We start from the raw sequence: 23,865 nt of genomic DNA, 5'->3' as shown, positions 1-23,865 counted from the left end.
CATGGTGTAAAGTGAAACTGGCTCAGTTGCCCCTAACAACCAATCAGATTCCAGCTTTCATTTTCCAAAGAGTCTGTGAGGAATGAAAAGTGGAATCTGATTGGTTGCTAGGGGCAACTGAGCCAGTTTCACTTTACTCCATGTTTGATAAATCTTACCCAATTGCGAAAGTTGATGATTTTATTTTTTTTTTTCCATTTAACAGCTATTCGATATTCCATTTCGGTTCAATTTTTTAAAAATAAATTGACGTTCTTAAAACATTGAGTTATTTATTCCCTGCATGAATGGAATAGTATAAAATGAACAGCCATATTTTGTAGATAAACGTATGAGCAGCAGTGAACCCTTTTGATCGCTTAACGTTTCTGTTTAGCATTAGTGCAGCCAGGGCAATGTCTACAGGAAGCAGCTGTGACCAATGACCATCACATTGTCATCTATCGTATGTCCTGAGAGTCGACCACACATTCCACCCTTTTACCACGGCTAGCAAAAGCTACAGGTATAAGAAAGATTATCTTTCCTTTATTAGTTATATCAGGGTGAGTTTTAGTTTGTTTCTAGTGTCCTTTTTGATTGTTATATTACCACTGCTCCACCATTAAATCAATCATTCTGTTGATACTTAAGTCCGGTGAGTCAAAAATGTCAGTGGAAAAAATACTAGAACCGACGGGACTATTAGGGCCGAAATTGGAAGTAGATCCTGATGTTAGGGCTTCAAGCCAGTCTGCTGGATCAAAAGCAGCACTAGACGAAGATGATGAAGATGATGCCGGAGACATATTGTTTTCCTGCTGATCTGGTGAAGATGGCATTTCAATTTGATCTGGAGAAAAGACGGCCGAGAGACTATCCTGGCCAGAAAGGAAATCGTAATTCCCAGACACAGGAAATTCTAGGATGCCAGAACTGGGCACTAGTGACGGTGGCTGGGCATCAATGCAACACTGGATCTGCTTCACAAAATTACCATTTTGGGCTGCCGGGGATGTGTTTGGATGATTGATGTCAGGATGTAAAGTTTCCATTGGGATTGTATCGACATGCATTAATTCATCTGCAAAAAAAAAAAAAAGAATCGAACATAACATAGGGTTTAAAACTGCAAGATATATATTTATTTCGAGGTTATTACCATTTTGACAGCTCAACCATGAAAGCTGTATCCCTTCGAAATATATTTGAGATATATAGGATGTCTCTTTATTGGGGCATGATCATACAGTAGGGGGTGAATTCAATGCAAATGTTCTGCAGAAGAAAATCCTTTCTATACTTATGAGTTTGGTTGTTTATAAAGCATATACATGGAACTAAAAAAACATTTAAGGGGAAAGTCAGGAGAAATAAAAATACAGACTTGTAAATAAGTTCTGTGTGAAAACCTTGTCTTTCAGTACTTATCAGCTGCTGTATGTCCTGCAGGGAGTGGTGTATTCTTTCCAGTCTGACGCAGTGCTCTCTGCTGCCATTTCTGTTGATGTCAGGAACTGTCCAGAGCAGTAGCAAAATCTGGCAGAAAACCTCTCCTGCTCTGGGCAGTTCCTGTCTCGGACAGAGGTGGCAGCAGAGAGCACTGTGCCAGACTGGAAAAAATACATCACTTTCTGCAAGGTATACAACATCGGATAAGTACTAAAGGGCTTTCTTATTTGTTTCTATTTTCTTTTTTTTTTTTAAAGTAATTTCTTGTACATCATTATGGGGGCAGTCATCTTTAACAATATGTTTTACAGTAAGCCCCATGGACCTAAACACAAGGGTCTGGAGCGGACCCTATTCACTTGACTAATACTGTACACTGAACTATTTCACTATAAAGTGGCCAACCCTTTTAACTTAAATGCTTCATTCCCTTTAAGACTGTCCATTTTTGTAGCTCTTCTTTGCGCCTGTTCTATTTTATCAATATCTTTTTGTAGGGGAGGTCTCCAGAATACAGTATTTAAGATGTGGTCTCAGAATAGCTCTATACAGCGGGGTGGGTTTTCTTAATTTAACATTAATCAGCTTCAAAGGGGTATATAGCAGCTGCTAAGCGATGTGCTAAATCGTTTACAGCTTATTTTCTAGATAGATAGGTAGACAGATAAAATACAAACCTGTATGTAATAGTGGCTCATCTTCTAATATGTCGTCAATTGATTGAGAAATTGCCATCTATAGAGAAAGAAACAATTTGGATTTTAGATTTTGCTTTATGTGACTAAAATATTGATTTGAGTCAGAAATGCAAACTACTCAATATACCTGTGCTTTCTGTATAGCCTCCTGAAGTTCCTCCTCAAAGGACCGAGGCTTCGGTACAGGACTTTCCGGACTTGCAGTGATCTGCATGGGAAGCTCAAAGTCCTGGCCAATGACCTCACATGGGGGAGGCTGCAAAAGATTGGACATTAAAAATCTTTAAGACACCGCTTAAAACTGAACTAAAAAGTGGTCTTCTAGAGGGTGGTCTCATAGAAAATGACCAGTATGCAAAATATATGGGGAACTAAAAATCTTTCACAGGAAGGCTATGTTCAACAACATTTTTTCCTCTCCGTTTTTTAAATGAAAAAATTACAACCGTCATTTCACTGTTTGGCCACCCGTCAGTGTAATGACAGACGTTGGTACATTATTTTAGTTTAGGTGCACTAATTGGCCTTTGGATGTGTCTTTGATTGAAAAGTCCAATAGTAAATAGTAAAAACGATGAAAAAAGATAAACAGTTTTACTTACCATATAGCTGTCATTAACTTCTGGACTCATCAGTTGCTCCTGCACAGGTGCTGCTAGTTCAGGACGATCACTATTGAGGCTATATAGATATTGCGTCTCTTCGGTTTGCACTTTAGCACAAGAAACGGTCACGGATTCATCTATTTCCGTTTTAATTGATATCCTGGCATTCAACTTGTCATTCTTTCTTCTGTTTTTTAACCGTTTATGCATTTCTAATTCAACTCTAAGGTCTTCCGCCTGTTTTTGTTCTTGGATTAATTTCCATGTCAGATTTTCTATAACTTTCTGCTTCTCCATAAGAACTTGGTCATCATCGATTCCCTGCAATGTCATGTCCTTGTCTTGAATTTGCGCCTGTGTATCAGAACTCTCCGGAACACTGCAAGTTGTATTAGACGTCTCATGTAGAGCTTCAGCATAAGTTGGTGATGGGGAGTTCTGAAATGTGCAAAGTGCAGTGGGAGTAGTCTCACATGTTGGCTGATTTTGGAGGGAAGGCAAATCAATGACTGAAGTTAACAAGCCCGCACTTTGAATAGGGGCTGGAATGGTCTTCGTACGGGGGATTTGGTACGGCCTAAGGCGTTCTAGTAAAGCTGGCTTTGTTCCTGACACAGGTAGCCCTCTTTTGCGTAGATGCTGGCGTAGTTCTGAAACCTTACAAATTTAATAATACAAACAAGTTTTAAAAGGTTAGAAAAATACTAAATGCACCATAATGCTGGTTAAAGGGGTTAGCAAGTGAAAATCTTTTTCCCACAGCAAACCACTGTGTAAATCAGGTGAGGCTTTCAAGGTGATCTTACTCATAAACACACTTTTGAGAAGTGCCCCCATGTCTTATAGACAGGTCTGTATAGCTCACAGATAGCTCCATTGTCTCTTCACACAGACTGCTCTATAATCCCCCATTGCATACCCCCATTTTCCCATATCTATCACAGACAGTTCCATATGCCCCAATTGCTGGTAGGCAGTTCCTTATGCTCCTGTTATTCACAGATAGATCTTTATCCCCCTATGACTTAAATGGCTCACAGACATCTCCATATTCCCCCATCTTTCACAGACTGCTTCTAATACTGCTAATATCCTTCACAGACTGATCCATATGTCTCCATGGTTCACAAGCTGCTCTATTCCCCCCATCTCACAGATAGCTTCATTTTCCCCAAGCTAACAGACTACTCCATTTGTCCTATCTCAAGGATAGCTCCTCTTCTCCCTATTCCATAGAGCCGCTACTCTCTCCAAAGTTTTTGAATAAGCCTGGGATGGTGCAAAAATCTTTTCAAAATATACCAAACAAAATATCTTACAGGCCACAAAGTCATGTATGTTGTTTTCAGATTTTATTATGGTATTCCATAACATAGATTGGTGAATTAAAAAAAAAAAAAGAACAGGTCTGTCACGGGGTCTATAAGTAACCCATGACATTGAATACCACGAATTGTCAAGAAATAAACAGCATGAAAAATTCTAAACACAACATGTATCATTTAGTTACCCACAAGATATTTTTTTCCTATATCTAGATAAGATTTATGCACTATCCCAGAGTTATTCAAATGACTGATTATCGGGGTGTGGTGGAGCTATAGAAGGAGTTGGTGCTCCTGCAGGTTTAAACTTTCAATGCAGACGGCTCCCATTTCCTACTTTTCCTGAACATAGAGATGAGAGCTGGGAGCAGAGAGAGGACAGTACAGCTATTGTACAATTCTCAACATGATGAGGCAAAGTAATTCATCAGTGCTTTGCCCAGTTATTAGGAGAACTGGTTAAGCAGACTTGATCCATATTTCCTGCATATGACACTAGCAGTACTAGCACTGTCCACAGTGCAAGGATTTAGTCAAAACAATTAAGTTCAAATAAAAAAAAATCTTAGCACTTCTGAGGGTCCAGACCCATTGGGCCATTCCCATCTTTGCACCCATGTATATGACTCACGCTACATATGTTTTTGGACACTTTTTGCACGCTACTAGACAATTGGGTGTAGTTCAGTCGGATTGGGGTTAGCTTAGCAGAGAGATATCCCTTTCCCTAGGTTGAACCTGATGGACTCTTGTCTTCTTTCAACCTTATTACTATGTTACTATGTATGGCTTGAAATTAGAGATGAGCGAACCAGGTTCGTGTTCAATCCGAACCCGAACGTTCGGTATTTGATTAGTGGCAGCTGCTGAACTTGGATAAAGCTCTAAGGTTGTCTGGAAAACATGGATAAAGCCAATGACTATATCCATGATTTCCACAGAGCCTTAGGGCTTTATCCAAGTTCAGCAGCCACCGCTAATCAAATGCCGAAAGTCCGGTTTAGCATCGACTCGAGCATGCTCGAGGTTTGCTTATCTTGAAATGCAACAATGTGCGCTGAAAAGGTTTATGCAGTCTTAATTTTAGAAAAAAATCTCCTTCAATGTGTTCAAACTTACAGTGAGATCATCCAAATTTGATGGCAACAGCTCTGGTTTCATAGGAGAGTTTGTCTGTGAATTGGGCATTGGCACCATGGCTGTACCAGGGGCAGATGAGAGATTGATGGTGGGTGCCCCAGCTTGTGTAGCTCCTGTGAAGCTAATCACCTGATCTGCAGAGATACTAAAAGATGACAAATTAAATGAATTAGAACATAGGGACAGTAAATAGACATTGTGATTCATCTGGAAATATTCTTATTTAGGTTAGCAAATACCTGGTTGTCAGAGGGTGAACTGTTTGAACACAAAAAGTTTGGTTTTGTTGTTGGTTCAGTATCTGCAATTGGAGGAAAATCTGTTGCTGTTGCAGCAAGCGAGAATAGGCTGCATCCATTGCAACCGGAGACCTGTCTGCCTTCTGGTCTGGTGGAATGTATTGATGGTATTTAAGTTTCTTCACCTTGGGTTTAGAATCTTTGGGCTTTTTTTGCCTTTGGCTCTTTCCCATGTCAGATGACTTAGCTGGAACCTTAATGAATCAAAACAAAACAATCTGTATGGTGCCATGCAAGAATGGGATATTTTTTTAAACTTGGGTTATTTCAAATGATTTATGTTGCCCCACACAATATGGGGTTGCCACAGATAACCAAGCACAGAATTTGTTACTCTTTGACAGCTTCCATAGCAGTAATGTGCATGTGCGACCCCGGCCTTATTCCTAGGGTAGACCACTCTGATCTCAGAGAACATTCTATTCCCAATTCTGGAGGTTTCAGAGGATCTCAGCAGTCATACCTCAATATAATCATATGGTTATCTTGTTTTCTGTGGATAGGGGATAACTTGTATTCGTGGACAAACCCATGAAGCACACTAAAACCAGTGCTATTTGTAATTGCACTATAATAGTAAGTTATATATCATCATGAGGTGATTTAAATATAAAATATAAATATTCTGACATTTTTCTGCTCTCTTTTTTTGCATTTAGGTTTATTTGGATTTTGGGGCTATTTTTGCTGCATTTTAACCCTTAGACGACCCTGGACGTAGGGTTACGTCATGGAAGTCTGTCCCCAGACGACCCATGACGTAACCTTACGTCCTGGGTGTTTTTCCCGCTATGAAGCGCGCTCCGGAGCGGAGCGCGCTTCATAGCAGGTGGGGGCCGGCTGCAAACAGCAGCCGGGACCTCACCGGTAATGACACGCTGCAGCGATCGCGCTGCCGCGTGTCATTAACCCCTTAAACGTCGCGATCACGGCGCGACCGCGGCGTTTAAGTGTAAGTGACAGGGGGAGTCCCCTGTCACTTACCGATCGGGACCCCCGCAGTGTGACTGCGGGGGTCCCGATCGTTGAAAAGGACTGCCGGAGGTCTCTCACCTGCCTCCGTGCGGTCCGATCGGCGATCTGCTACACTGAGCCTGCACAGGCAGGCTCAATGAGCAGAGCGCCGATAACACTGATCAATGCTATGCCTATGGCATAGCATTCATCAGTGTAGAAATCTAAGTAATGTATGTAGAAGTCCCCCAAAGGGACTTCAAAAGTGTAAAAAAAAAAAAGTTCAAAACACTAACACACAACCCCAAAGCCCCTCCCCCAATAAAAGTCTAAATCACCCCCCTTTCCCATTATATAAATAAAACATATAAAAATGAATAAATAGATAAACATATAATATACCGTAGCGTGCGTAATTGTCCGATCTATTAAAATATAACAAGCGTCATTGTGACCGGTAAACGGCGTACACGAAAAGAGGGGAAAAAGTGCGCAGATTACCGATTTTATGTTACATTATATATTAAAAAAAATCAATAAAAAGTGATCAAAACGTCCGATCTTCACAAATATGGTATTAATAAAAACTAGAGATCATGGCGGAAAAAATGACACCCCATACAGCCCCGTAGGTGAAAAAATAAAACCGTTATAAGCGTCACAATAGGCCCATTTTATTAATATTTAATTGGCAAAAAAAAGGATTTCATAAAAAAAATATATATAACATTAGAGAATCTGTGTAACCTGCATATGGTTGTGTTCGGACTGACCTATAGAATAATAGTGTCATGTCGCTGTTACCATATAGTGCATTACGTAGACACAGGAACCCCCCAAACGTTACCATATTGCATTCTTTTTTACGATTTCACCTATTTATATCTTCATAAATAATATATTTGGAATTCCATCATACATGTAATGGTAAAATGAATGACGCCATTACACAGTACAACTATTCCTGTAAAAAACAAGCACTTACATGGCTTGTAGATAGAAAACTGAGAGTGCTAGAGCTCTTAGAAGGGGAGGAGGGAAAAACGAAAGCACTAAGATCAAAATTTGCGTGGTCCACTGGGTCATTTTGGGCCTGGTCCTCAAAGGGTTAAAGGAGAAATCTGGTGAAAATTTTTATTAAAGTATTGTATTGGACTTCAAAAGTTATACAAATCACCAATATACACTTATTACAGGAAATGCTTATAAAGTGCTCTTTTCCCGGCACTTACTGTTGCATTAAGGCTTCATTTCCTGGATAACATGGTGTTGTCACTTCCTGGATAAAATGGTGATGTCACGACCCGACTCCCAGAGCTGTGCGGGCTGTGGCTGCTGGAGAGGATGATGGCAGGGGGACACTGAAGGACACAGGGCGCTGGATGGACACTGAGCATCACCCTGCCATCATCCTCTCCAGCAGCCACAGCCCGCACAGCTCTGGGAGTCGGGTCGTGACATTAACATGTTATCTAGGAAGTGACATCACCATGTTATCCAGGAAGTGATGCCTTGATGCAGTAGTAAGTGCAGGGAAAAAAGCACTTTATGTGCATTTCCCGCAATAATTGTATATTGGTGATTTGTATAACTTTTGGGGGCAATACAATACTTTAATAAAAAAAATTTACCGCACTTCTCCTTTAAGACATTGTGGGGTTAAACAAAAACTATATCCTAAAAATTAGCTCTTTGCAAATTAGACCAAATCATATGTCAAAATATGAACATGATGGGGGGAATTTATCAACTTTGTTGTGCAGATCCTTAATAAAGAGCTGTTTTTCTTCTGAGGTAAATAAAATTCAGAGGGGAAAATAAGTCAGTTCTTAGCTACAACCACATAACGTCTATTTTTGGCCATTTGACTGACTTTTTTTTAGATGGCCGTCATTTCAGGGCCAAACAACAAACAATATTTTAAAACAATGGGCATAATTTTGGAGTAAAAGCCGCAAAATTTGGCGGCGAAATGACAGCCATCCAAAAAGAAATAGCCTTTAAACGTACAAGAAAGGATGTTGTGTGGTCGTAGCCTTAAACATTTGAATCATAATACTGACATTTTTGGCCATTTTACATCACAAAATGAGAGTATGAACATAATCTAAAAGCACAATGCCCCTAGACTCCTGACAGATATGCTATGATCCTACGACACGAATGTTACATTTCAAGGTCTTTCCTAATAATTTTATGTGTAGCCTTATAATTGTATAAATATATTTCAGAGAATACTTATAAGAATGAAGCAATAATTATACTATAAAAACAAGTAATACCAATACATGTCATATTCTGATTTACATAACATAATAAACATATAAATCTATAAGAGAAAATACCTTTGGAACTCCAGATGAAGTCTGCACTGAATGATGGATGACTGGCCTATTGGTTGCCAATGGGTCAGTCTCTACAATAGTCCCTGCAACTGGCTGGTTCACCTCAATTATTTGAGGAAGATCCAACTAGAAAAAATAGTATAAATAAATATTACTGTGGTTGTAGAGGGGGGCTTGTCTATGAAATACATGTAATTTTTTTCAATTTCCAACCATTAATGATTTCTCACCTCTCTAAAATTGGTAAAATACAGAATGGTTTATCGCTAGCTAGATAATTTTTTACTAGGATTTTCATAATACAGCACATATGCAATGTACAGTCATACCTGAAATGCATTGCTTGTGGGTGTTGGGGACAGGTTAACTGAAAGACCAGGAGAAGGAGCAAAGCGAGGTGAAGAGGAAGTAGACGAGGAAGAAGAGCTGGTGATGTCATCATCAAAGGAAAAAGTATCAGAAGATGAAGAGACCTGGATCTGGTCTTTAAAGAAAAAAAATTATTATATGTTATCCAGGGGAAATTCTGTTGTAACAGCTAGATCAAGTTGTAAAAACATAATATTAAAGAATTCGTGATTTTTTTTGTTTTAGTTTTTTATTTTCCTCATTACCAATTTGTTTATTAATCACAGAATTGCCATGATTGAAAAAATCTGGCCACTAAGATCAATAATAGGCCGACACTTGTGGTTCCCACCAATCACAATAGATGATGGTCACATCTCACCTCCTCCCCTTCCCTAAACACTGATCACAGAGAATGTCTAGAACACTCTCCCATAGAAGTCAGTAACTCAGGTCCAGATCTTATGGCCCATGTGGCTGCTGTAATGCTGTAAAGAATTTCTATCTGTCTTTCAATAGGGTGTTATGTTGAGAAGAAATTAATAGGAAGGTGAAGTTCAATCAGGGGGCAAGAAATAGGGAAAACAAGGTATTTAAGTTACAAAAACAGGAGTGCAATTAGGAAGCATTAAAAAGTTCTAGGGAAAAAAATGTAATATTTGAAAAACAAATAAAGGCTACATTCACACGTTCAGTAGTTCTTCCAGACCGTATATGATGTCTGCAATCATACACAATTTTTGTCAGCAATCTACAAGAAATTTGTCCTAATGCATCTATAATTCTTATTCTTTGCAGAACAGCAAAGAAGGGAAGGTAATAGTTAAATAAGTCAAAAGGTTTAAAATGGATTACTCATCTGTATTTTATTCTGGATTAAAATTAGGTATCAACAAAAATTACACACGGTCCCTCTATAGGACAATCTGTGCTGCAATTACTTTTCAGTTACTAGTCAGTAAGCTTTGCGGCAGCAATTTTTGCCTTTTACCAAAAAATGTAAAACTAACCCTAAAACGTTCGTCAATTATACAATTACACTATACAATTATACATAGTATAAATATCAAAACTGAAAGTAATGTCCTCTTTAAAAATAATAATAATAATAATAAGGGAGGAATTGTAGAGGTTGATGAGTAGAAAGCCTCTTTTTTTCTGACCACTAAACCACCAATGATGCATGTGTATATATATATATATATATATATATATATATATATATATATATATATATATATATATATATATATATATATATATATATATTACACACATACACAGTGGGGGAAAAAAGTATTTAGTCAGTCACCAATAGTGCAAGTTCCACCACTTAAAAAGATGAGAGGCGTCTGTAATTGACACCATATGTAGACCTCAGCTAAGGGAGACAAAATGAGAAAACAAATCCAGAAAATCACATTGTCTGACTTTGTAAGAATTTATTTGCAAATTATGGTGGAAAATAAGTATTTGGTCAGTAACAAAATTTCATCTCAATACTTTGTTATATATCCTTTGTTGGCAATGACAGAGGTCAAACTTTTTCTGTAAGTCTTCACAAGGTTGGCACACACTGTTGTTGGTATGTTGGCCCATTCCTCCATGCAGATCTCCTCTAGAGCAGTGATGTTTTGGGGCTGTCGCTTGGCAACACGGACTTTCAACTCCCTCCAAAGGTTTTCTATAGGGTTGAGATCTGGAGACTGGCTAGGCCACTCCAGGACCTTGAAATGCTTCTTACGAAGCCACTCCTTCGTTGCCCTGGCAGTGTGCTTTGGATCATTGTCATGTTGAAAGACCCAGCCACGTTTCATCTTCAATGCCCATGCTGATGGAAGGAGGTTTGCACTCAAAATCTCACGATACATGGCCCCATTCATTCTTTCATGTACCCGGATCAGTCGTCCTGGCCCCTTTGCAGAGAAACAACCCCAAAGCATGATGTTTCCACCCCCATGCTTTACAGTAGGTATGGTGTTTGATGGATGCAACTCATTATTCTTTTTCCTCCAAACACGACAAGTTGTGTTTCTACCAAACAGTTCCACTTTGGTTTCATCAGACCATAGGACATTCTCCCAATACATCCAAATGCTCTCTAGCAAACTTCAGACGGGCCGGGACATGTACTGGCTTAAGCAGTGGGACACGTCTGGCACTGCAGGATCTGAGTCCCTGGCGGCGTAGTGTGTTACTGATGGTAGGCTTTGTTACATTGGTCCCAGCTCTCTGCAGTTCATTCACTAGGTCCCCCCGCGTGGTTCTGGGATTTTTGCTCACCGTTCTTGTGATGATTTTGACCCCACGGGGTGAGATTTTGCGTGGAGCCACAGATCGAGGGAGATTATCAGTGGTCTTGTATGTCTTCCATTTTCTAATTATTGCTCCCACAGTTGATTTCTTCACTCCAAGCTGGTTGCCTATTGCAGATTCAGTCTTCCCAGCCTGGTGCAGGGCTACAATTTTGTTTCTGGTGTCCTTTGACAGCTCTTTGGTCTTCACCATAGTGGAGTTTGAAGTCTCACTGTTTGAGGGTGTGCACAGGTGTCTTTTTATACTGACAACAAGTTTAAACAGGTGCCATTACTACAGGTAATGAGTGGAGGAAAGAGGAGACTCTTAAAGAAGAAGTTACAGATCTGTGAGAGCCAGAAATTTTGATTGTAGGTGACCAAATACTTATTTTCCACCATAATTTGCAAATAAATTCTTACAAAATCAGACAATGTGATTTTCGGGATTTTTTTTCTCATTTTGTCTCTCATAGTTGAGGTCTACCTATGATGTAAATTACAGACGCCTCTCATCTTTTTAAGTGGGAGAACTTGCACTATTGGTGACTGACTAAATACTTTTTTCCCCACTGTATGTAGAGCTCTTGTCCTCGCTCAAGCTGTTTTCTGTAGTTATTTTTTCAGATGAAACTAAACTGTGTAAAGTGATTAACAAAATAGAGATCAGGGCACTGTTGCAAATTAATTTGGATAGGTTGGAGATTTAGGCCGAGACCCGTCAGATGAGTTACAATACTCATAAATGTGAGGTTATGCAAATGAAGAAGAAAAATCCACATCAAAAGTATATACAAAATTGAAAGAAAAGTAGGTAAAAAGTAGGTTTCTATATTAACATAAAAGAGATTATTTAAGAGCAGTAAGATTATGGAAATCTTTGCCAGGTGTCATTTTCATGGTAAACTCACAAAATTTTTTCTAATGGTGCCATATATCACAAAAATAGTAATACAGTGGTGCCTTGGATTATGAGCATAATTTGTTCCGGGACCGTGCTTGTAATCCGAATCCACTCTTAAACCAAAGCAAATTTTACCATAAGAAATCAAAGAAATGCAGATAATTGGTTCCACACCCCAAAAATAATGATTTATTATTCTGAATAACATGTAAAACAAATGAAACAAACATTCAGAAACAGCAGAATATGTGATATTATAAGTTACTGTAGAGTAATGGAGAGGATGGGAAACACAAGGGCTGACAGAGACTGCAGGGATCATAAAGGAATGAGCAGGACAAATGTGGGCATATACATGCAGCACTCTGTCCGGGGAGAGAGGGGTTACAGCTATGGAGAGATTACCTCCACAGTCCTGTCCCCTGATGTAAGTCCCAGCCTGAAGTGGATCTGCTATGATTTGCAAGGTTAGGGAGACTTCCTGGGTCAGAGTACAGGGCTGTAGACCACACAATGCAGACCATGCCCCTCCTCCACTCACGCTCCCACCCAGTACAGGGAGCTCTTAAACCAAAGCAATGCTCTTAAACCAAGACACAATTTTGAAAAACTGTGAGCTCTTAAACCAAAACGCTCTTAAACCAAGTTACTCTTAAACCAAGGTACCACTGTAGATGTGAATGCAACCTTACAAAATCCTATATTAATTACTAAACAAATCTGCCACATGAATTTATGGGAGTTAAAAAAAAACAACTGTCCTAACCTTTTACTCCATTCTTTATCCCATTTGCCAGAGGCAGGATGTTTTTCTTTACCAGTTCTAAAGGTCCCGGCCGATGTAAAATTTTTTCATTCAAATCTTCCGCCAAGCGAGCTTTTTTCTCTTTAAGCTCATCAGATTCAATTGCACCATCTAAAACATAGTATACAATATAGTATACATTTATAGGGGCCTCACTTGAAGGGTTCAGAGAATAAAATAATAAGTATTAATGTAAAACCCATTGTTCAGTATAATCATCATGCAGAGAAGCTTTAATTAATAGGGAATTAGCTGAAGTACAGCATGCATGATTAGCTATGTGTGCCGCAGTCTGCTCAAAGCTTCAGATTAAAAGCACAGATTTTATTTTTTGCATGTACTGTACAATGCAAAATAGGTAATTGTTAAAGAATAGTGTAGAGGCTCTTGTGCATGCCTTGTGCATACTTGTATGGTTACATAATATGATTGAAAAAAGACACAGGCAAGAAGATGTGGATGAAGGGAGGGGTATGGGTAGCTTTAGTATAGCAGTTCTATACTTTACAGAAACGTAAATGACTGCTCTTACAAGCTAGAGGCAAGGGAGATCTGCGTCTAGTTGCCTCTCTAAAGGTCCTATTACACAAAGCAATTATCGACCGTTTTCAGTCACAGCCAATAATCGCTTCATGTAATAGAAGACAACGATGAGCTGACATGCACGATGTCGGCTGATTGTTGTCTTTCAACATGTTGAAACATCAACGATCCAGACAGCAGCGATCCTATTACGCGGAGCGACGGCAGCAGACCGCTGTTATCTTCTATGGGCTGCCCGGATGATCTAGCGATTACCCAGGCAGCTCCCCTCCCACTCTTACCTGCTTGCTGTGAGAGCATGTAATTGTGTCATCAGCGAGCGAGGAACGAGGATCAAGCGATCGCTGACCTGACAGGTCACCACTCGCTTGCTCCTTTTAATCACCCCGTGTAATAGGGGCTTAAGGGTACGCTATAGACTACACACATAAAAGACGGCTAGTATGGGAGTATGGGAGTCTGGGAAATGGGAAACTCTACACAGCTGTTAGGTCAAGGAGACACATGGTGCCTTTTCATATATCTGTGCTTCCATAAATAAAAAGCTCTTATTCTCTGGTGCAAAGTGTCAAAGAGGAGTTCCTAAGCTGGAATGTCTCCAAATCCCTCATTTTATACCTGTTGGTCTTGGTCTCCAGCTTTCAGTCAAGTTGGGATTTGAATGGGGGGGGGGGGGTGTATGGGGGGAAATTACAGCTGGAAGCACTTCAGGGGCTTAGGACACCTCTTTGACACTTTGCACTAGGGTAGAAAAGTATTTTTTCTATATTGAGGAAGCACAGATGTATATATAAACAATATCATGTGTCTCCCTGATCTAACAGATATTTAACATGCCTTACCTGCAAGTGCTAACTACAAGATTTTGGATTGCATTGATTTAAATTGCACCTGTCATTTTATGTTAAAAATAAAAAATAAAGTTAGGACTACCTCTTTGGCTGCTGTCTGGTGATTTTCGCAGCATTTCGCAGCTATGGTGCCCAGATATTTCCCCAGTCTCCCTATACAGTATGTCATTCACTCTCATCAAATGGCGTAGCCTGTCATTGGAAGCTGAACAGCCTCCATCTCCCACTGCCCCTACACATGCCAAGGGCCAATCAGCTGCATCCCAGCCTGTATTGCCATCCCATCTGTGTGCAGATGCTTTTTCCGTGCAGACAGGACGAAAATATAATGCGAGATTCAATAATTATGGTAAGCCCCTGGTATACCTTGCCACCTGCTGATAAGCCCCAACTCTGCCGATAAGCCCCACTAAACCGCTGATACACCTCCCCACCTACTGGTTAGCTATGCTGGTACAAGTCACACACACTCCCCAACCTGTTTCTTCTGGTCTGCTCCAGCACCCACAGTTCACAGACTGGGCAGGGCTGTCAATCAAATGACTGCCTTGCTCGGGCACACTTCCTATGTCTCACCTTTTTTTCTAATAAAGAAAGAGTCAAGATTTCGGCCAGTATAACAGAGAATAAGAAATAATGCAAACAGCGCCCCCTGGTGTTTGAAAGTATAGCCTAGGTTTAAAACACATTATGGCCAAAATATTAGTATATTACAAGATTGTCAGTAAGCTCAGGATCTGTTGTTTTAAAAAATAAATAAAAAGACAGGTACTCTTTAAACACTAAGTCATATTTTAGAAAAAAAAAAAAAAACAGTCAAAACCTTCATTTTCTGATGTTTTCACTTGCTTCGGGGAACATGTACGGAACACATTTTTTTTGTGATACTGGCATGTTCTCTACCTTCCATGTTCCACTTCAGAGATCAGTAGACATGACATCACACACCCACCTCCCAAGCGTGTTAAAAATAAATCCAACCTTCAGAAAATGGCATCTTCACAGCAGTCACTTTGTGGGGTTTGTTCTGAGTCTTGCACTTCATGAAATCCTCAGGCTGGAAAATAAATGACTGTCACTATAATTCAATGAATAGAAAAAGATGTATCTTTAAATAATGCTGGACATATTGCGGTGTTGTCATTATGGGAGTATATACTGAAAGATAACTATATGGCTGGAAGTGAATTATTATGTGGATTCCACAGCAAATAATATAATTATGAAATGTTGTACAAATAGCCTCAGACTGGGTTCCCTTGGGCCGAGCAGAGGGAATTCTATCAAAGGAATGGCCATTATCTATACAGGACCTGTGTACATCCAGCCTTAAACTTTCTTGTTATCAATACACATTATCAGAACCTGAGCCCACCATTTCACCATGCACCACTTCAGAATTCACTCATTCAGCCACCTAGGATAGTCTGAAAGCAGCACTAAACTAAAGCAATCAATGGCTGAACCCTTAGGTTTGGGAAGACAGGAAGGAGTCATGGCCTTCTCCTATGCCTCATTTATCATTTAATATTGCTCACAGGTGTAAATCATGATTCAAATCTACACCTGCTGGAAGCACATGTAGATTTGGTATGCCGGGCACAGGGTTGGGCGCACAGCCGGCCGGATTCAGTAAGAGGTTTGCCTCTCTTTGTAAATTCAGCCAGGAAAAACTGGCGGGATCTTAATAAATGTCCTAATAAATGTCCACCAGTGTGTCTTTTTGTTGCTAATTTCACTCTGCAGTTCAAGGCTATGTTCACACTATGTAAAAACAGCGACCCTATTTCACAACAAAGGCTTTTTTTGCGCAAAGAATGGCCGGTTTTTAAACAGCCGCTGTTATGAAATACGGACTTTGTTTTTACATTGTGTGAACATAGCCCATAGCATATCAAGCATTATTGCTACCAATCCACATACAAGGAAAAAAAAATGTAGTATTAGTTTAAACAATAGACGTCCATTTATGGAACAGATGACAAATGTGAATGACACTTACTTTATTTTGTCCCAAAGTTCCATTTTGGTCTGGGAAGTTTGTATGTGTTTTATTGACAGCTAAGAGGATAATAAAATATGTGTCAGCATAATACAAGCATAATTTTAATTTAAATAAAACGTGTGAACAGATGAAAATAAACAGCCGTATTTTACAAAAACAGGTGGTAAATAATGCTCATTTAGAGTGTCATAATCAATAATAGCCATTATTCTATACGGTGTGTGCACTGCCGGCCAATTTTCCATTGACTTCAGTTAGGGGTGTTATACTGAAATTACAGCTGTATTTTTACCTCTTAATTACGGCTGTATTTTATGGAGTGTGAACATAGCCTAAGGGGTATTCCAGAGTCTCTTTATATCTGCCATCTTCTGTACATGCAACAGCACCAACATTTCTCCCTTTTAACTCCCTCTAAACATTAGCTCAGCATTAGGCCTGCGTTCCCAGTTCACTGGGCAGGAACAGATGAGACAAGAGACAGAGGAAGAAGAGGTACAGGCTCACTATGATGCAAGGACAAGTGGGGCAGATGTAGCAGAACAGGAGTAAGGATCACCTTTCATACTGACAAAGGGTATTTATTCATTAATGTCAAGGAATAATGACAGAGGAATGGCACAATACAGAGTCAGGCAATGTTCACACACAGGATTTTATAACAATTTTTGATCCATAAAAGACCCAAATGGAACAGTTTACGACTCATAAGACGGGGCATAACACAGCCATTTTTCTACCTATTGACCTCCACTTAATTCAGTGGAAGAAAGTCTGCCAAGTTCTATTCTGTACAATGTTACTAAACAAGGCACAATGGGAAAGATTTATCAAGCATGGCGCAAAGTGAAACAGGCTCAGTTGCCCCTAGCAACCAATCAGATTCCACCTTTTATTTTCCAAAGAGTCTGTGAGGAATGAAAGTTGGAATCTGATTGGTTGCTAGGGGCAACTGAGCCAGTCTCACTTTACACCATGTTTGATAAATCTCACCCATTGAATGCCTTTTCCAGCTGTTTACAGCCCCAAAATGTCCTTATTTAGAATGTTTTTGGAGCCATAAACAGCAGAAAAAGGGACTTTGCACGTAAAGGGGTTTCTGACAAGGCGAAGATGGCTGAACTGATGCCTATATAAGGCTTTTCCGCGTCTCAGAATGAAACTTTTAGAGACATGGAGGGAGCGGATGTATATCCCAGTCATCATGTGCAGCGACACCAAGCCCAATGTTCAATAGCTGCACAATGTTGCTGCAACATCAGCAGTTCGTAAACCTCCTCATCCATCAATGTTTGGTTTTTTTTGAGCCGTAAACTTTTTGATTGGTTTACATATGGATATGTGTATATTTTTTATATTAAACTAATTAAAAGCAAAAACTCACATGGCATCAAGTTCCGTTCAGACATTTGTTCTTGTGAGCGACGATGTTGCATTCGCAATTGAAGAACTGAAAAATATGGATGAACAAAATTACCTAACAAGATGGGAACATGCTATGATGTATTATGTCTGTGACTATCATGAGTTTAAGTACTTCACAATTTTATTCTTTTTCAACATCTCTGTATCACAGTAAACACCAACCTTTGACTCTCTAAGCCAATGTGCACCCACAATTTCTTTGAGGCTCTGACGGGGTGCTGGGGAGTTGTGGTATTCCATTAATTGTAAAAGGGGGACCCTGGCAAAAATCTTTTTCTTTTAAATCAACTGATTTCAGAAAGTTATATAGATTTGTAATTTACGTTAAAAAAAAAATCTCCAGTCTTGCTGTACTTATCAGCTGCTGTATGTTCTGCAGAAAAGGTATATTATTTCCAGTCTGACACAGTGCTCTCTGCTGACATCTCTGTCCGAGGCAGGAACTGTCCAGAGCAGCAGAGGTTTTCTATGGGGATTTGCTCCTGCTGTGGACAGTTCATGTCTCGGAATGGGATGTCAGCAGAGAGCACTGTGTCAGACTGGAAAGAAAACACCCCTTCCTGCAAGACATACAGAAGCTGATAAGTACTAGAAGACTTGAGATTTTTAAATAGAAGTAATTTACAAATCAATATGACATTCTGAAACCAGTTGATTTTAAAGAAAAACAGAGTACCCCTTTAAACCCACCCAGAACCATTTCTGCAGGTATAAGGGTAAAAACACACAAGCTGCCTGCTGAAATGTGGCCGACAACTTGCGTGTTTTTGCAACAACAAGGTTTTCCAGTTCCTTTTTTTTTATACAAATAATATGTCGCACTAAAACCCAATAAGTGGCACTGAATATATATTCTACCACCTATATATATTCTACAACCTGCATATATCAATCTGCACAGCTCACTTTGCTTTAAAACTTGGTGCCTGCTGACTGGATAGTGTGAAGGATTACCTTTAAATAGTAAACATTCTGCAGCATTCAAATCATTATGTTCCTTAGGACTGCAGCAGTAGCTTGGTATTGAACTCCAACAGGGGTGTAACTAGACATGGCTGGGCCCCATAGCAAAGTTTTGATTGCCTCCTCCCTTCGACTTACCACAAACCCATCAAGTGTATTCATTACCTTTAACATTTAACTGCAAGTGCTTGACATTTGCAGGATCCTAAAGGCCTGCTCAGCCAGCGGGTGCTGCATATTATCACAGCTCAGGAGGCCCAGTGTATTGCAGGAGTGGGCCACCGGGCCCCATGGCAGTCGCTATGTCAGCTATGGTGGTAGTTATGCCCATGCACTCAAAAAAAAAAACAAAAAAAAAAAACTGTTGTTTTTCCCGATTCCTAGCACTGTACTTCCCTCCTGCGCTCGTCTTTGAAGATATACTTTCAAGGCAAGAAGGGTCAGGTTTCACATTGCAATCATAACATGTGGACAACCCCACACCTGCATGCGATGGCCAATACCCACAGAGTGTTAATCACAATGCAATTACTCCCCCATTTGAGACAATCGCAGATGTTATTTTCTGTAATGGTGATGCAGTTATTTTTTATTTTGACCATGTCTATATTCACTTCTTACAATCCCATAATCCCTTCTTGGTATCTTTTAAATTAAAATATCTTTTTTTTAATTATCATAACAGTAACAATGATTCAGCTTTATAGCTAGAAAAAAAGAATACTAGCTTAACTTCCATAACTGCTCTATAATCTAGAAAACTGTACAGGTTCTTGAACTGGACACATTGCCACCAGTGTGTTAAATTTCATGCCGACATATTTCTTTAGTTCTGGGATTACACGGAGGACCAAGGAGACATACTAAGACTGGGTCATGTTCTATTTCCAGCAGTTTCATGCCCCCCACAGTTGTCCCTGGCCAACGTTTGTGCTGAGCAGCTGAATGATTTTTAGTGACGGGGACTTCTATTTATTCCAGTAATTTGATCAGACGCCCACTCCCTTTTCTCTCTCTCCCCTACAAAACACAGAACGAAAAACAAATAATACACTGTGTCACTTCACAAATCTCAGAACAGTGGGTAACTGTATCATTCCTTATGGTGGTTTTACACGGAACGATTATCGTTCCAATTTGCGCGATAACGATCGCATTTGGGATAATCGTTCCGTGTAAATGCAGCGAATGATCAAGCGACGAGCGAGAAATCGTTCATTTTGATCTTTCAGCAAGTTCTCAAATCATTGTTGGTCGTTCGCAAAAACTTCTCAGATTGTTCAGTGTAAACAGTCTTTCACCGATTTAAGCTATGTGTGAGATAGACTTAAACGATCGCAAAACGATTTTTCCGTACAATATATCATTCCGTCTAAACGCTGATCGTTATGAAAAACACATCGTTCATTCGGAATCGTTAACCGTGCAATCGGGCGAACTATCGCTCCGTGTAAAAGTACCATTAGTCTTCAAGCAGTTAACCGTAAGCTTTTAGGAAGTATAGGAGACAGTCTATGTTACATTAATCCTTTTAAAATAATCAGTTTCTCATGAATGCTCAGACCTTGTCAATAGTATAGGATTCCAGATGCTTAGCTGCTTTCCCCCAGAAACAGCGCCGCCATTGTCCTCAGTTTGTGTGTGGTATTGCAGCTCGGTTCCAATTAAATGAAAAGTGTAGCTTTGAAGAATACAAATTAGGCTGGGTTCACACTGCGTTTTTTAAATCCATTTTTTCATCAGTTTTTTTCCAATTTGTGTGCATCCCTTTTGATCTGTTTTCCACTGACTTCCATTATTTAAAAAAAACAAAAAAAAAAAACGGTTCAAAACTGTTTTTCTTTAACGGACATAAAAATGGGATTGTGTACGTTAAAAAAGTGGATCTGTTTTGGTCCTTTTCTTACATGATGGAAGTCAATAACGTATGCACACAAATGCTTTTAATTTTTTTATCTTTTTTTTTTTTTTTGTGAACCCAGCCTTACCTGAGGACAGGTTTGTTGCTTTTTTTAGGTATGCTCATAAATTCAAGATTCAAGCCAGGTTCACACTACGTAAAAAACACGGCCGTATTTAATAACAACGGCCGTATTTGCACAAACAATGGCCGTTATTTGCGCAAATACGGCCATTGTTATGAAATACGGCCGTGTTTTTTATGTTGTCTGAACATAGCCTAATTTGGTATGCCAGAAAAAAGGGTTAAAAAAATATATTACTGCAAATAATCTTCTAGAACATACAATGCAGAGCCGGTGCTTTATCACGAGCGTTCCCTTGTGAGAGAATGTAACTGCCCTATTGCTCATTCCAGAAGCCTAACACTTGTCAAGGTATTTTTTCTACATGATAAACATTAAATGTGATCTGGTATGTAAGGGGAATCCTGACTAATCTGGGTGCCACAGAGAGGAAGAAAAAAAGGCAACTTAAAAAAAGCAAACCTCCAGTGAGGTAATATGGCAGTGTTTGGTTGCAGCCAAGTCAGGATTTACACAGATCTAATGGCACAGGTGCCAGAGGGTGATTGACAGGCCCAAGTTTCAACTGTCCTTTCAGATATGACATCATTAGACAACCAGGGACAGTGAGGTTGTGGTGGAGACCCGAGCGATACTTGTTAACAGGCATGTGCTCAGTGTATTCACATTCTTGATGCAACTCCTGATGACAACCTTCAATATTATTCAATAAAATTATTATAATCTATAATTATGGGAGTCACATGGGAGTCGCTTTAGCATTCTGCTCAGTAGTGAATACTGTTACAGTGTTACATCATGCCAGGATGTGCCAGGAAGACATTTTGTACTGCCACAAGTTGTTCCCGTGTGTTACAGTATTTTATGGTTGGGTTCACATGGGATTAACTGGTTTGCATATGTCTGCTATTCATCTGCAGCTAATAAATCCTCTGCTGGCTCTCATCTGCTAGATAGAACTAGATCTACTAAAAATCCAAAAGAAAGGTGTCAATTTAAGCCAAATTATTTTAATATTATACGTAATTGACTAAAGGACGAAAATCATATAACAATTTGTACTCACTATATGGAATGGATACCAGTTTTGTGGTTTAAAAAAAAAAAAGATGCAAATGTTTATGCAAACCACAAAAAATTGTGCCAAAAAAAAAAAAATATATTAAATGCAAAGCATTTGGGTTCTCACTGAAATTTAGAAGTTTTCTCATCTCTAATTTTCGCCACCTAAGAAGCGCAGAATCCTGCTGTTATAACTGAAAGGGAACCAATCAGCACAATTGTGTTAATATGGTTCCCTGCAGCACAATATAGATCTACTGTGCAGCTCGCAGACCATACCAGACACAGCTGCAGCAGTAGCTTTATAAAGGTGAAAAGGAAGTTTTACTATGCCGCATGGGGCCTGGAGGAGGGGCGGCAACTAGTCATTTGGGTGGGAAGCTGCCTGTGACTAGTCAAAGCCCTCTGCAGGGATGATTAACAGGCAGAGATACCCGTTATAGGCCTTTCTGCTGTCAATCATTCCCACATTGTGCGCTGACAGGCAGCCGTGACCAGTCATGGGCAGCTTCCCCCCCCCCCCCCCCCCAAATGACTAGTTGCCGCCCCTCTCTCGACCTCGCACGTCATAATAATTTTGCCTCCACAGCACTGCTTACAGATTTTGGACAGCCGCCTTCTGTAGCTCCTGCTGTGCCATTGATGGATTACCTGCTCAGCCAATCAGTGATTAGGGCGGGAAACCACTGCAGTCAATGAGTGGCTGAACAGGCAATCCATCAATGTGGCCCTGAAATTTCAGCGTGGCATACCCGGTTGCTGGTCAAAAATGGCATTGGTCGGCTGTTGGATAGGCCAGAGAGCAGCACTACAGGGCCATGAAGAAAGATAAGTATAGTTTCTTTATTATGTTCCTGCACCCTCTGCCTGTCATTTTTACAGAAATTACAGAAACTGCCCAAGGAGAATACATCAGTTCAGATCTATTGCAAACACCCAAACAATATGGGATTTAAACCATTATCCCAGATGGGGTCACACATGAGAACCTTGTGCCAGTAAAAGAGCTTTCAACCAAACCTCTCACATGTAGGGACTGACTAACCCTTTATGCGGAGAATAATCGACGCTCTTGGTTTTAGTTATAGTAGGGGATACTGCAATAATTTTTAGGGTGCTCTTCTATTCCCATTATGGGAAGGACTGATGTGTTGAATCAGCACTGCAGGATTTATACACCTCTTGTATCTAATAGTGTATATGGATTGTAGTATAGATTTAAAAGATGCAATACCTCTTAATGTGCATCATTTATGCATCATGGCCCAGATCACTGTGCAAATGCTGTAAGATTTCATTACTAAGTACAATTGAACCCGCAAAAAACAAGCCCTTATACACTATATGGCACTGTAAACAGCGGAATAACTGTACGGCAATTGCAGATATCTACAGCTCTGAGCTGGCCTAGATTTCTGACTTGACTTACGCCTTTCTATCTAACTGTGCTCAGGGTACAGTTACTGTCTCAGTTAATATTCTCAGGGTATAGTTACATATTTAAAATAAAATACTACAAGTATACTTGTTTCTCTCACTCCTCTTCTTACTTGTTTTGGTGACAATACAAGAAATTTCCTGCTCAGCCAAATTAGTGGCCATGGCAGTGTCCCATCTCGGTAACTGGCTGAGTAGGCAGGTGCTGACACTGCTGATACAAGAAAGAGCTTTGCAGTGGGAGCCAAGCCCCTGACGGCATAGGCAGAGCAGTGAATAAGGTACAGTATTTATTGGATTTTTGTTTAGTTAACTGAATCCTGACAACAGATACAGAAAAATACCCCTTTTACCTATTTAGTCTCATTGACAAAAATCAACTTTATATGTATGAATGTAATAATGACATATGTAAGTGGTTATAATTTGTGTGAAAGGATACATTA

The 23,865-nt window shown here is 39.7% G+C and overlaps 1 protein-coding gene across 5 annotated transcripts in view; it reads right to left on the bottom strand.

Moving 5' to 3' along the window:
• Positions 1 to 204: 204 nt before the first annotated feature.
• The window catches only part of LOC138769142 (myocardin-like), a 72,598-nt gene continuing 48,937 nt past the window's right edge, over positions 205 to 23,865 (bottom strand). For 3 of the 5 annotated variants that reach the window (XM_069947390.1, XM_069947391.1, XM_069947389.1), the window contains exons 2-13: positions 17,932 to 17,997; positions 16,545 to 16,603; positions 15,524 to 15,599; positions 13,110 to 13,259; positions 9,127 to 9,281; positions 8,798 to 8,923; positions 5,439 to 5,692; positions 5,179 to 5,344; positions 2,732 to 3,391; positions 2,257 to 2,385; positions 2,109 to 2,166; positions 205 to 1,063 (exon numbers count right to left, since the gene is read on the bottom strand). In XM_069947390.1, coding sequence (XP_069803491.1) covers positions 588 to 1,063; positions 2,109 to 2,166; positions 2,257 to 2,385; positions 2,732 to 3,391; positions 5,179 to 5,344; positions 5,439 to 5,692; positions 8,798 to 8,923; positions 9,127 to 9,281; positions 13,110 to 13,259; positions 15,524 to 15,599; positions 16,545 to 16,603; positions 17,932 to 17,983 — 2,361 coding nt within the window. In that variant the 5' untranslated portion in view covers positions 17,984 to 17,997 and the 3' untranslated portion in view covers positions 205 to 587. Of the gene's footprint in view, positions 1,064 to 2,108; positions 2,167 to 2,256; positions 2,386 to 2,731; positions 3,392 to 5,178; positions 5,345 to 5,438; positions 5,693 to 8,797; positions 8,924 to 9,126; positions 9,282 to 13,109; positions 13,260 to 15,523; positions 15,600 to 16,544; positions 16,604 to 16,839; positions 16,887 to 17,931; positions 17,998 to 23,865 lie in introns of those variants that run through there. The other 2 variants (XM_069947394.1, XM_069947392.1) reach the window with 2 other exon arrangements.

The sequence above is a fragment of the Dendropsophus ebraccatus genome, chromosome 12 (genome assembly GCF_027789765.1).
Source record: "Dendropsophus ebraccatus isolate aDenEbr1 chromosome 12, aDenEbr1.pat, whole genome shotgun sequence".
Classification (NCBI taxonomy): Eukaryota; Metazoa; Chordata; class Amphibia; order Anura; family Hylidae; genus Dendropsophus; species Dendropsophus ebraccatus.
Note: the sequence above shows the minus strand (reverse complement) of the source record. Positions and strands in the feature narration are given on the sequence as shown.